At 48.4% G+C, this 12,646-nt stretch overlaps 1 protein-coding gene across 1 annotated transcript in view; it reads left to right on the forward strand.

Annotated features, from left to right (window-relative positions):
- LOC148502609 (uncharacterized) overlaps positions 1–12,646 on the forward strand; it is a 283,629-nt gene that overhangs the window by 132,271 nt on the left and 138,712 nt on the right. The window contains 1 exon segment of the mRNA XM_088449561.1: positions 6,818–6,882. Within this exon segment, the coding sequence (XP_088305687.1) occupies positions 6,818–6,882 (65 nt within the window).

The following is a 12,646-nucleotide window of genomic DNA, read 5'->3' on the forward strand; positions in this document are numbered from 1 at the left end:
GAAATCCGAACCCCCCCGATCCGAGTCCGATCCGAGTCAGGCTCGACTTTTCCCGCCTGACTCGGATCTGAAATCGAGGCAAAACGTCATCATCCCGCCTTCCGAGTCTCGCGGGTTTTGGATCCTATATAAGGTACCCGCGTCGGCGCCATTTTCTCACTCGGCTGTGGACAGTGAAGAGGGAGGGTGGGAGTTAGGGCTGTGTAGTGTAGTGTAGTGTAGTGCTGCTGTTGTCCACTACTTCAAAGTCCATAGGGGCTGGCTGTGTTGTGCTGTGCTGCTGTTGTTAATAGGGGCTGTGTCCACTACTTCAAAGTCCATAGGGGCTGGCTGGACTGTGTTGTGCAGTCAGTTCTCCATAGGGGCTGTGTCCACTCCAAAGTCCTGTGCAGTGTCCCAGACCTAAAGGGGTGCTGTAGTGTTGTCCAGGGGGTGCTCTGTCCATCAGGGGTGCTCCCCCCAAGTGCTAAAAAAATAATATATTTTCTGTGTTTGTGAATTGTGTGCGCAGTAGCCGCACGTGCATCAACAAAGTAGTGCCAAGCGTGCGCCTGTGTCATAAGTAAAGGGCCGGCTGGCTTGACCGTTAAGGGTGCTGTAACCCCCGAAAGTACACTCCAGTCCAAACCAAAAAAAAATTATTTTCTGTGTTTGTGAATTGTGTGCGCAGTAGCCGCACGTGCATCAACAAAGTAGTGCCAAGCGTGCGCCTGTGTCATAAGTAAAGGGCCGGCTGGCTTGACCGTTAAAGGGTGCTGTAACCCCCAAAGTACACTCCAGTCCAAACCAAAAAAAAAATTATTTTCTGTGTTTAGCCGCACGTATATATCAAATCGATATAACATAAATGGAGGACCAAACTTTCTCCGATAAAAATAAAATAGAGAAAGATCAAGAACCACTTCCTCCTAGTGCTGAAGCTGCTGCCACTAGTCATGACATAGACGATAACATGCCATCAACGTCGTCTGCCAAGGCCGATGCCCAATGTCATAGTAGAGGGCACATACAATCCCAAATGGCAAAGTTCAGGAAAATGACCTTGAAAAAGACATTTAAATCAGCTGAAGAGAAACGTAAACTTGCCAATATGCCATTTACGACACGGAGTGGCAAGGAACGGCTAAGGTCGATCCCTAGTATGTTCATGACTAGTGGTTCAGCTTCACATGACGATGGAAGCCCTCCTCCCACTAAAAAAATCAAAAGAGTTAAGCTGGCAAAAGCACAGCGAAGAACTGTGCTTTCTAAGAAGATATCACAAATCCCCAAGGAGAGTCCAAGTGTGGTGGTGGTTGCGATGCCTGACCTTCCCAGCACTGGACGGGAAGAGGTGGCTCTTTCCACCATTTGCACGCCCCCTGCAAGTGCTGAAAGGAGCACCCACAGTCCACTTGCTGATATGCAAATTGAAGATGTCACTGTTGAAGTACAACAGGATGAGGATACTGGTGTAGCTGGCGCTGAGGAGGAAGTTGGCGAGGAGGATTCTGATGGTGATGTGGTTTGTTTAAATCAGGCTCCGGGGGAGACAGTTGTTGTCCGTGGGATGAAAAAGCCCATCACGGTCATGCCTGGGCAGAAGACCAAACATTCCACCTCTTTGGTCTGGCAATATTTCTATCCAAATCCGGACAACAACTGTCTTGCCATATGTACCATATGTAAAGGTGAAATAAGTAGGGGTAGGGACGTCAACCACCTAGGAACATCCTCCCTTATACGGCACCTGCAGCGCGTTCATAAAAAGTTACTGTCAAGTTCAGAAACTTTGGCTAAGACCGTAAGCAGTCCAGGGACACCTAAATCCCGTTGTCCTGTTGTATCCAAGCGCCTGCAAACCACACCGTCAACTCCCTCCTCGTCAATTTCCTCCTTAGTCAGGATCGGAAGTAGTCCTGCAGGCCATGTCACTGGCATGACTGACTCTCCTATCCGGGATTCCTCTGGAGGATCCTGCATTGCTACGCCTACTGCTGCCGCTGCTGCTGTTGCTGCTGCTGGGAGTCGTTCATCATCCCAGAGAGGAAGTAGGAACACCACTACTTTTACTAAACAATTGACCCTCCAACAGTCCTTAGCGAGGAGGATGAAGTACGACAGCAGCCATCCTGAAGCAAAACGTATAACTGAGGCCTTGACTGCTATGTTGGTGTTAGACGTGCGTCCGGTATCCGCCATTAGTGCAGTGGGATTTAGACAATTGATGGAGGTAGTGTGTCCCCGGTTCCAAATCCCGTCTAGATTCCACTTCACTAGGCAGGCGATACCGAGACTGTACAGAAACGTCAGAAAAAGTGTCCTCAGTGTCCTGAAAAATGCCGTTGTACACAATGTCCACTTAACCACGGACATGTGGACAAGTGGAACAGGGCAGACTAAGGACTATATGACTGTGACAGCCCACTGGGTAGATGTATCACCTTACGCAGCAACAGCAGCAGCATCACCAGTAGCAGCATCTCAGAAACGCCAGCTCGTTACAAGGCAGGCTACGCTGTGTATCACCGGTTTCAGTAAGAGGCACACCGCCGACAACCTCTTAGAGAAACTGAGGGAAATCATCGCCCAGTGGCTTACCCCACTTAGACTCTCCTGGGGATTTGTGATATCTGACAACGCCACCAATATTGTGCGGGCATTACATCTGGGCAAATTCCAGCACGTCCCATGTTTTGCTCACACAATAAACTTGGTGGTGCAGAATTTTCTGAAAAGCGACAGGGGCGTGCAGGAGACGCTTTGGGTGGCCCGAAAAATTTCTGGCCACTTTCGCCATTCAGCGACTGCGTGCCGAAGACTGGAGCGCCAGCAAACACTCTTGAACCTGCCCCGCCATCACCTGAAGCAAGAGGTTGTGACGCGGTGGAACTCAACCCTCTATATGCTTCAGAGGATGGAGGAGCAGCAAAAGGCCATACAAGCCTATACATCCACCTATGACATAGGCAAAGGAGGGGGTATGCACCTGACTCAAGCGCAGTGGAGAATGATTTCCGTGTTGTGCAAGGTTCTCCAGCCCTTCGAACTTGCCACACGTGAAGTCAGTTCAGACACAGCCAGCTTGAGTCAGGTCATTCCCCTCATCAGGCTTTTGCAGAAGCAGCTGGAGAAAGTGAAGGAGGAGCTAAGACGGAGCGATTCCGCTCGGCATGTGGGACTTGTGGATGAAGCCCTTCATTCACTTTGCCAGGATTCCAGGGTGGTCAATCTGTTGAAATCAGACCACTACATTTTGGCCACCGTGCTTGATCCTAGGTTTAAAGCCTATGTGGTGTCTCTCTTTCCGGCCGACACAAGCCTGCAGAGGTGCAAAGACCTGCTGGTGAACACACTGTCAGCTGAAGCGGAACGTGACACGTCAACGGCTCCTTCTTCATTTTCTCCCGCAACTGGGGCTGCCAGGAAAAAACTTAGGTATCCTAAGCAACCCGCTGGCGGTGATGCAGGGCAGGCAGGACCAAGTTTGGACATCTGGTCCGGACTGAAGGACCTGGCAACAATTTCTGACATGTCTACTGTCACTGCATATGATACTGTCACCATTGACAGAATGGTGGAGGATTACATCGGTGACAGCATCCAAGTAGGCATGTCAGACAGTCCATACCTGTACTGGCAGGAAAAAGAGGCAATTTGGAGGCCCCTGTACAAGCTGGCTCTATTTTACCTGAGTTGCCCCCCCTCCAGTGTGTACTCCGAAAGAGTGTTTAGTGCAGCCGGGAACCTTGTCAGCGAAAGGCGTAGGAGGTTGCTTCCACAGAATGTGGAGAAGATGATGTTCATCAAAATGAATTATCAGCTCTTCCAGGGAGACCAGCCTCCAGAAGGTACAGAGGGACCTGTGGTGGTGGATTCAAGTGAGGACGAGTTAATACTTTGTGAGGATGAGGATGTACACACTGAAGAGGGTGAGGAATCGGTGGATGAGGAGGATGAGGATGACATCTTGCCTCCGTAGAGCCAGTTTGTGCAGGGACACATTAATTGCCAGCTTGTTTTGTGGGGGCCCAAACGAACCAATCATTTCAGCCACAGTTGTGTGGCAGACCCTGGCGCTGAAATGATTGATTTGTTAAAGTGTGCATGTCCTGTTTATACAACATAAGGGTGGGTGGGAGGGCCCAAGGACAATTCCATCTTGCACTTCTTTTTTTTCTTTGCATTATGTACAGTTTGGGGCCTAGTTTTTCTAACTGCCATCCTGTCTGCCACTGCAGTGTCACTCCTAGATGGGTCACGTGTTTGTGCCGCCCACTCGTGTCGCTTAGCATAGTCATCCAGCTACCTCGGTGCAACCTTTTGGACATGAAAACACTATTGTGAGGTGTGAGGTGTTCAGAATAGACTGGAAATGAGTGGAAATTAAGGTTATTGAGGTTAATAATAGCATAGGAGCAGAGAAACCAACAAATTCTGTGATTTTAGCTGTTTTTATGCTTTTTAAAAAAAAAATACAGATCCAAAACACAAAACCCAGAACCCAAAACACGGAAGGGAGGTTTTGGCAAAACCAATCCAGATCCAAAACACGAAGAAAGATCCAGATCCAAAACCAAAACACAAAACACGAAAAGTGGCCGGTGCACACCCCTACTGTATACACACGGTCACTGGATAGTATACCATGTAATACTGTATACACACGGTCACTGGATAGTATACCATGTAATACTGTATACACACGGTCACTGAATAGTATACCATGTAATACTGTATACACACGGTCACTGGATAGGATACCATGTAATACTGTATACACACGGTCACTGGATAGTATATCATTATAATTGCAGGAGAAGGGTGAGGAGTTATTTGTGTATTACAGTAACTGTCTATGGGTGATATCTCTGTTGTATTGTGTTTATTGTAATGGAATATTGGTCATTGCTCTTATATAGTATAAAGATGCTGTAAATATACTATTATTGTGTAGTCAGTAACCTGTTATAGGAAGAAGCAGCCACTTGTACAACGACCCCTGACATAGAAGGAGCAGGTACTAAGGAAAGGTCTCCATATAGCTGTATATATTATTACACATCAGTACACTGCTCCCAGGTAAGTGCACACGGGATACTCACACTATCTATTAGATAAGCTGGGGTGGGGGCACTAATCACTAATTCCTCAAAAAGAGGGGTCCATCATCATTTAAGTCGCCCAATGATAGTAGTATAACGCTCTCTATGATGGTTACACGGCGACTCTCCGTCCTGCCCATGGTGATCCGCGTAACCCCAACACTTCTCCAACATGATGGTGTGACAGCAGGTGCCCCAGAGCCCCCCACATTCTGTAATGCTGGGGAGGGGCTTTACTAGGCCACACCCACTGATGCTACATTTTAGCGGTGAGACCATGTGTCATTGCCCCATTTTCCGTCACACTGGGGGGAATCCCTGCACTCCGGCAGCTACTGACAGCCCCCAGCCCCCTCCCAACACTAAATAGCCGCCGCGCATATGCACAATGTAACAATTTTTAGGGAATCTCTATTCAAAAACATGTGGTTGTAGCTGGCGCTGCCAGGGGAGAGGGAATAGTACCAAGGGCAGGTGCTGGAATGGGCATCTCAGTGCTACACAGAGGGTACAGCTGCCCGTTCCTGCCATCACTTCCCCTCATTTTGTACGCTGACCCGTGCCCAGTCCCTGATCTGCTCAGTGTCAGTAATGCTGATGGGCAGGATGCGGGGGCCAGGGACAGAACCCATGTAATAGATGGTAGGGATCATGTAGGGATCCTGACTGACTAGATATGGTGCGGCCATCTTGTCACAGGACTGCTCCCTGTGACCCCAGCTCTTACCATGGTGTCAGCCAGTGACCCTCAGTGATGTAACACCCCAGGGTAACCCCACACCTGCATAAGCCCCAGGCTGGCGGTGACGAAACTGTGCCAGTATACATGGTGGGTGCAATGGCTGGTGTCTCACATGTGAGACAGTGGGGGTTGGGCAGAGGGGGCACATGAGACAGTGGGGGTTGGGCAGAGGAGGCACTTGAGACAGTGGGGGGTGGGCAGAGGGGGCACATGAGAGTGGGGGGTGGGCAGAGGGGGCACATGAGACAGTGACTTTATAGACAAAGCCTTGCCTAGCCTATGAATTCCATCATGCTATCTTACATCCCCATCCCTTCCATTGCATGGTACCCCTGCCCACCAGCTTCCCCCTCACAATGCCATCTGCCCCACATGCTCCCAGCTTCCCCCCCACACTGCCATCTGCCCCACATGCTCCCAGCTTCCCCCTCACACTGCCATCTGCCCCACATGCCCCTGCTTCCCCCCCACACTGCCATCTGCCCCACATGCCCCCAGCTTCCCCCCCACACTGCCATCTGCCCATGCCCCCAGCTTCCCCCCCACACTGCCATCTGCCCCACATGCCCCCAGTTTCCCCCACACATGCCCCCAGCTTCCCCCTACACTGCCATCTGCCCCCCATGCCCCAGCTTCCCCCCCCCACACTGCATTTGCCCCAGCTTCCCCCCCCCCCACACTGCCATCTGCCCCCCATGCCCCCAGCGCCTTCTCTGACCTTAGTCTCTTCCAACGCAGCCTGCAAGACCCGGGAACTCTGTGTGTGGTCTCATCCCATGATTCAACGCTACCTGATGACGTCAGAAGAAACGAACCAATACCCTGCCAATCACACCCAACTTCTCGGCTGTGCGTTCCACGTTACTTCCGGTCTGTGCATTCCACCTTACTTCCGGATTCTGCGTTCCACTTTTCTTTCGGGATGTGCGTTCCAATCTACTTCCGGGCTGTGCGTTCCACATTACTTCCGGGCTGTGCGTTTCACACACAGGAAATGTGATCTCACCCATTGCTGCACCTTCCGGGTGTCCGGCCCAGAGTGTCCGGCAGCAGCAGGTAACGGTGTCCTACTATACAGGGAGAGCAGCATGTGGTGTCCTGTTTTTATTATTATACAGGGGGAGCAGCCTGTGGTGTCCTGTTATAATTACTATACAGGGGGAGCAGCCTGTGGTGTCCTGTTATTATAATTATACAGGGGGAGCAACCTGTGGTGTCCTGTTATTATTTTTATTATTATTATACAGGGAGCAGCCTGTGGTGTCCTATTATTATTATACAGGGAGAGCAGCCGGTGGTGTCCTGTGATTAATATTATACAGGGGGAGCAGCCTGTGGTGTCCCGTTATTATTATTATACAGGGGGAGTGACCTGTGGTGTCCTGTTATTAATATTTTACAGTGGGAGCAGCCCGTGGTGTCCTGTTATTATTATTATATAGGGAGAGTGACCTGTGGTGTCCTGTTATTATTATTATATAGGGAGAGTGACCTGTGGTGTCCTGTTATTATTATACAGGGGGAGCAGCCTGGGGTGTCTTGTTATTATTCAATTAGTTTGGAAAACGGCAGGGTTTTTTTTTTCGACATTGGTGAAAACGGACAATTTTTGACAAAAGAAACATCGGAAATGGCTGATTTTCCCCAAATAACAGCGGAAACAGCAAACAGGTGAAAATGGAGAAAAAAGTTTTCTCCATCCGAGATCAGGAGAAAAAAAAGCCAAAACTCTATTTTTGGCTAAAAGTCTGGGGATTTCTTTCAGGAACCTTTGGACACCCCCCTCCCCCCTTCATGATAAATTAACCCCCCAAAAATGTGAAAGTTGCGCACGTTGGTGAAAAACGACTGTGCAAAATTTGGGTGGAAATGTTTTTTTTAACATGATAGAGCTATTTTTTTTCCAGGAAATTACTGTCCCACGTAAATTGGGAGAACGTTAAAATGGGCGCAAGTATATTTTCATGTTGTAAAAATGCAATTTTAAAAACCTTTAATAAACCGCCTGCTGCGTCTGCATGTGATGTTTAAAACACTTGACGCATCCATATTGCCCCCCAAAAAATTAGATCCAGTATGTTAAAATCATTTTTATTTATTTTTGTTTTCACCCAAGATTTGCGCTGCAGTTTTTTGCCAAAGTACGCAGCTTAAGAAACATATTGGGGGTAATTTATCATTAGGGGGATGTCCAAAGGGTTCTGAAAGAAATCCCCATATTTTTAGCAAAAAATAGGGATTTTTGTTTTTGCCGTTTTCTGGCGAATGTCGACCGTTTTCGCCGCTAATTGAATACGGCCCTAACTCTGCAGAGTGTTCCTGTAACAGAGTATTAGGATTCTAAACCAAATAAGCGAGGAGAAATAGACTGCGCACACAAGCGGCAGCAGTAAAGGAGTGCTAAAAAGAGGTCATCCACCTCTCAAAAGGTACAATAAAACAAAGACCAAGCACCCCTACTCCTGTGCACAGCTAATAAACAATTCAATATATATTGATCAAAGCTAATGGTATTTGAGTGAACTAATCAATATAAAATAGATGGTAGGCGCTCTCAGGGTATTCCTCTAACTTACTCAACCACTAGCAGCTTACTCTATGAGGTGTTCCAACCTCCTATGATTATGGTAGTAATTATGGGGGAAGGGTAAGCGCTCTGTGGTATAATAGATAATATGAATGTATACTATGAAATTACAGCCAACACACATAATTTCATAGTATACATTCATATTCTCTATTATATTATAGAGCGCTTACCCTTCCCCCATAATTTGAGTGAACTAACTCTCAAAAGAAACATATAATAATCTCTATATCAAAGTCACTTCTTTTCAGTTTGCTCCATATAATGTCGTTGGCCGATACGGGACTTCTCTTCTGTCAAACGTATAATGACCCAATCTTCAAAAGGTGGGGTGAATCTCAAAATATCCTCAGGAGAGGGGAAAAGAGAAGAAGGAAAACCAATGGTACAGTACTTCCAGAGCTGTAACTAGACTTTTTGGTGCCCTGTGCCAGAAAGAGCATTGACGCCCCCTCATTTTTCAAAGGGACATAATGCACCCAAAAAAGAGCCAAACAGCGCCCCCTGACCTATAGTGCCCTGTGCGATGGCACCGGCCGCACTACCCTAGCTACGGCCCTGAGTACTTCTCAGACAGGCATGTGGCTGTAATGATTCTCTACTTCGAATATTTCAGTATATCAATCACATACCGAACTCACGTTAAAAACAGTGTATATACCACCCAAAAAGGTGGTATATACTCCGAGACACACACACGACTGGTGAGTGACCTGTGGGGTGGTCTGCAGACCGAGATAAAGACCCTGGGGAGTCCTAAAGATCCCTGACACATCATTACCCATACAATAAAAGCTGACAATAAGGACATATTATTACCCATACAGTACAAGCTGACAATAAGGACATATCATTACCCGTACAGTACAAGCTGACAATAAGGACACATCATTACCCGTACAGTACAAGCTGACAATAAGGACACATCATTACCCGTACAGCACAAGCTGACAATAAGGACACATCATTACCCGTACAGTACAAGCTGACAATAAGGACACATCATTATCCGTACAGCACAAGCTGACAATAAGGACACATCATTACCCGTACAGCACAAGCTGACAATAAGGACACGTCATTACCCGTACAGTACAAGCTGACAATAAGGACACATCATTACCCGTACAGCACAAGCTGACAATAAGGACACGTCATTACCCGTACAGTACAAGCTGACACTATGGACACATCATTACCCGTACAGTACAAGCTGACAATAAGGACACATTATTACCCGTACAGTACAAGCTGACACTATGGACACATCATTACCCGTACAATACAAGCTGACAATAAGGACACGTCATTACCCGTACAGCACAAGCTGACAATAAGGACACGTCATTACCCGTACAGCACAAGCTGACAATAAGGACACGTCATTACCCGTACAGCACAAGCTGACAATAAGGACACGTCATTACCCGTACAGCACAAGCTGACAATAAGGACACATCATTACCCGTACAGTACAAGCTGACAATAAGGACACATCATTACCCATACAGTACAAGCTGACAATAAGGACACATCATTACCCGTACAGTACAAGCTGACAATAAGGACACATCATTACCGTACAGTACAAGCTGACAATAAGGACATATCATTACCCGTACAGTACAAGCTGACAGTAAGGACACATCAATACCCGTACAGTACAAGCTGACAATAAGGACACATCATTACCCGTACAGTACAAGCTGACAATAAGGACACGTCATTACCCGTACAGTACAAGCTGACAATAAGGACACGTCATTACCCGTACAGTACAAGCTGACAATAAGGACACATCATTACCCGTACAGCACAAGCTGACAATAAGGACACGTCATTACCCGTACAGCACAAGCTGACAATAAGGACACGTCATTACCCGTATAGCACAAGCTGACAATAAGGACACGTCATTACCCGTACAACACAAGCTGACAATAAGGACACATCATTACCCGTACAGCACAAGCTGACAATAAGGACACGTCATTACCCGTACAGCACAAGCTGACAATAAGGACACGTCATTACCCGTACAGCACAAGCTGACAATAAGGACTCATCATTACCCGTACAGTACAAGGACACGTCATTACCCGTACAGCACAAGCTGACAATAAGGACACGTCATTACCCGTACAGCACAAGCTGACAATAAGGACACGTCATTACCCGTACAGCACAAGCTGACAATAAGGACACGTCATTACCCGTACAGCACAAGCTGACAATAAGGACACATCATTACCCGTACAGTACAAGCTGACAATAAGGACACATCATTACCCGTACAGTACAAGCTGACAATAAGGACACATCATTACCCGTACAGTACAAGCTGACAATAAGGACACTTCATTACCGTACAGTACAAGCTGACAATAAGGACACATCATTACCCGTACAGTACAAGCTGACAGTAAGGACACATCAATACCCGTACAGTACAAGCTGACAATAAGGACACATCATTACCCGTACAGTACAAGCTGACAATAAGGACACGTCATTACCCGTACAGTACAAGCTGACAATAAGGACACGTCATTACCGTACAGTACAAGCTGACAATAAGGACACATCAATACCCGTACAGTACAAGCTGACAATAAGGACACGTCAATACCCGTACAGTACAAGCTGACAATAAGGACACGTCATTACCCGTACAGTACAAGCTGACAATAAGGACACGTCATTACCCGTACAGTACAAGCTGACAATAAGGACACGTCAATACCCGTACAGTACAAGCTGACAATAAGGACACGTCATTACCCGTACAGTACAAGCTGACAATAAGGACACGTCATTACCCGTACAGCACAAGCTGACAATAAGGACACATCATTACCCGTACAGCACAAGCTGACAATAAGGACACGTCATTACCCGTACAGCACAAGCTGACAATAAGGACACGTCATTACCCGTACAGCACAAGCTGACAATAAGGACACGTCATTACCCGTACAGCACAAGCTGACAATAAGGACACGTCATTACCCGTACAGCACAAGCTGACAATAAGGACACGTCATTACCCGTACAGCACAAGCTGACAATAAGGACACGTCATTACCCGTACAGCACAAGCTGACAATAAGGACACGTCATTACCCGTACAGCACAAGCTGACAATAAGGACACGTCATTCCCCGTACAGCACAAGCTGACAATAAGGACACGTCATTACCCGTACAGTACAAGCTGACAATAAGGACATATTAGTAAGATCTCCTGATAGGACAGTCTGTGATCTCTGTGCCAGGTTCATGACATATTATATCCCCTTCTACCAATGATCTTATTACTGACCATGTATTAGCCCTGACTCAGCTATCACTCAGTAACTCTCTTGTCTACTTCAGGGTCCATAGGGTATCCACAGGATACCTTGGGGTATAGGTGTGATGTCAGTCGCTGGGCACCATAGAGTTAAGCTTTTCAGCCTCCCAGGATGCACTAGGGTCCCCCTCCTATACCCCGCCCCCGAGCCAAGGCACCTCAGTTTAGTTTGGTGCCCGGCCGGCGTCGGGTGCACCTGTCGGAGTGGGGGCTAGAAGAGCCCCTGAAGCTTTCTTCAGTGCAGCTGTGGCTGCACATCTGGATGTACAGCATGGACAGTCAGTCCTGACGTCCATGCTGTCTTCCCTACACCCCCGCCGGTACCAGAACGCCGGTACCGATCCGGGGATGCTGGTGAGCATCTGGGGTCACAGCTAGCGGTGACCCCAGATGTTCCGGACCATGGCCGGATCCAAGGGGGACAAAGGTAAGCAGCGGGGTCCCGCGGTGGGTCCCCGCTGGTCACATGGTCCTAAGTCCCCAGGCAGGGGGCTCCCTGGGGACTGGCTGCAGCGTGGAGCCAGGCGACCAACCTGCGCTTTCCACTACCCCCTGGGACAGCGGACCGCAGCAGAGCGGTAGCGCTGCGGCGTCCCAGGGGTTAAATGCATGCCAGGGGAGCGCGCCTTCCCTGTCTCACAGCCGGCGCCTCCCCCGCTGCACACAGCCCTCTCTGCATGCTGCCGACTAGTCCTGTGGCAGCGCTCCTCCCCCAGGCCAGCCTCCTCTCTGCTCCTCGGCGGCCATCTTCTCCAGAACGCATGGTGAACGCTGCTGGAAGCACTGGACGGAAGCATCGTGGTCTGGGTCCCCCCGCATACCTCTCCTCCGCTGTGGCTCAGGTCTGTGTATGCAGCGCTGTGTCCTACCAGGCCCTGTGTC

The sequence above is a fragment of the Taudactylus pleione genome, unplaced genomic scaffold (genome assembly GCF_031769625.1).
Source record: "Taudactylus pleione unplaced genomic scaffold, aTauple2 ptg000488l, whole genome shotgun sequence".
In the NCBI taxonomy this organism is placed as follows: domain Eukaryota; kingdom Metazoa; phylum Chordata; class Amphibia; order Anura; family Myobatrachidae; genus Taudactylus; species Taudactylus pleione.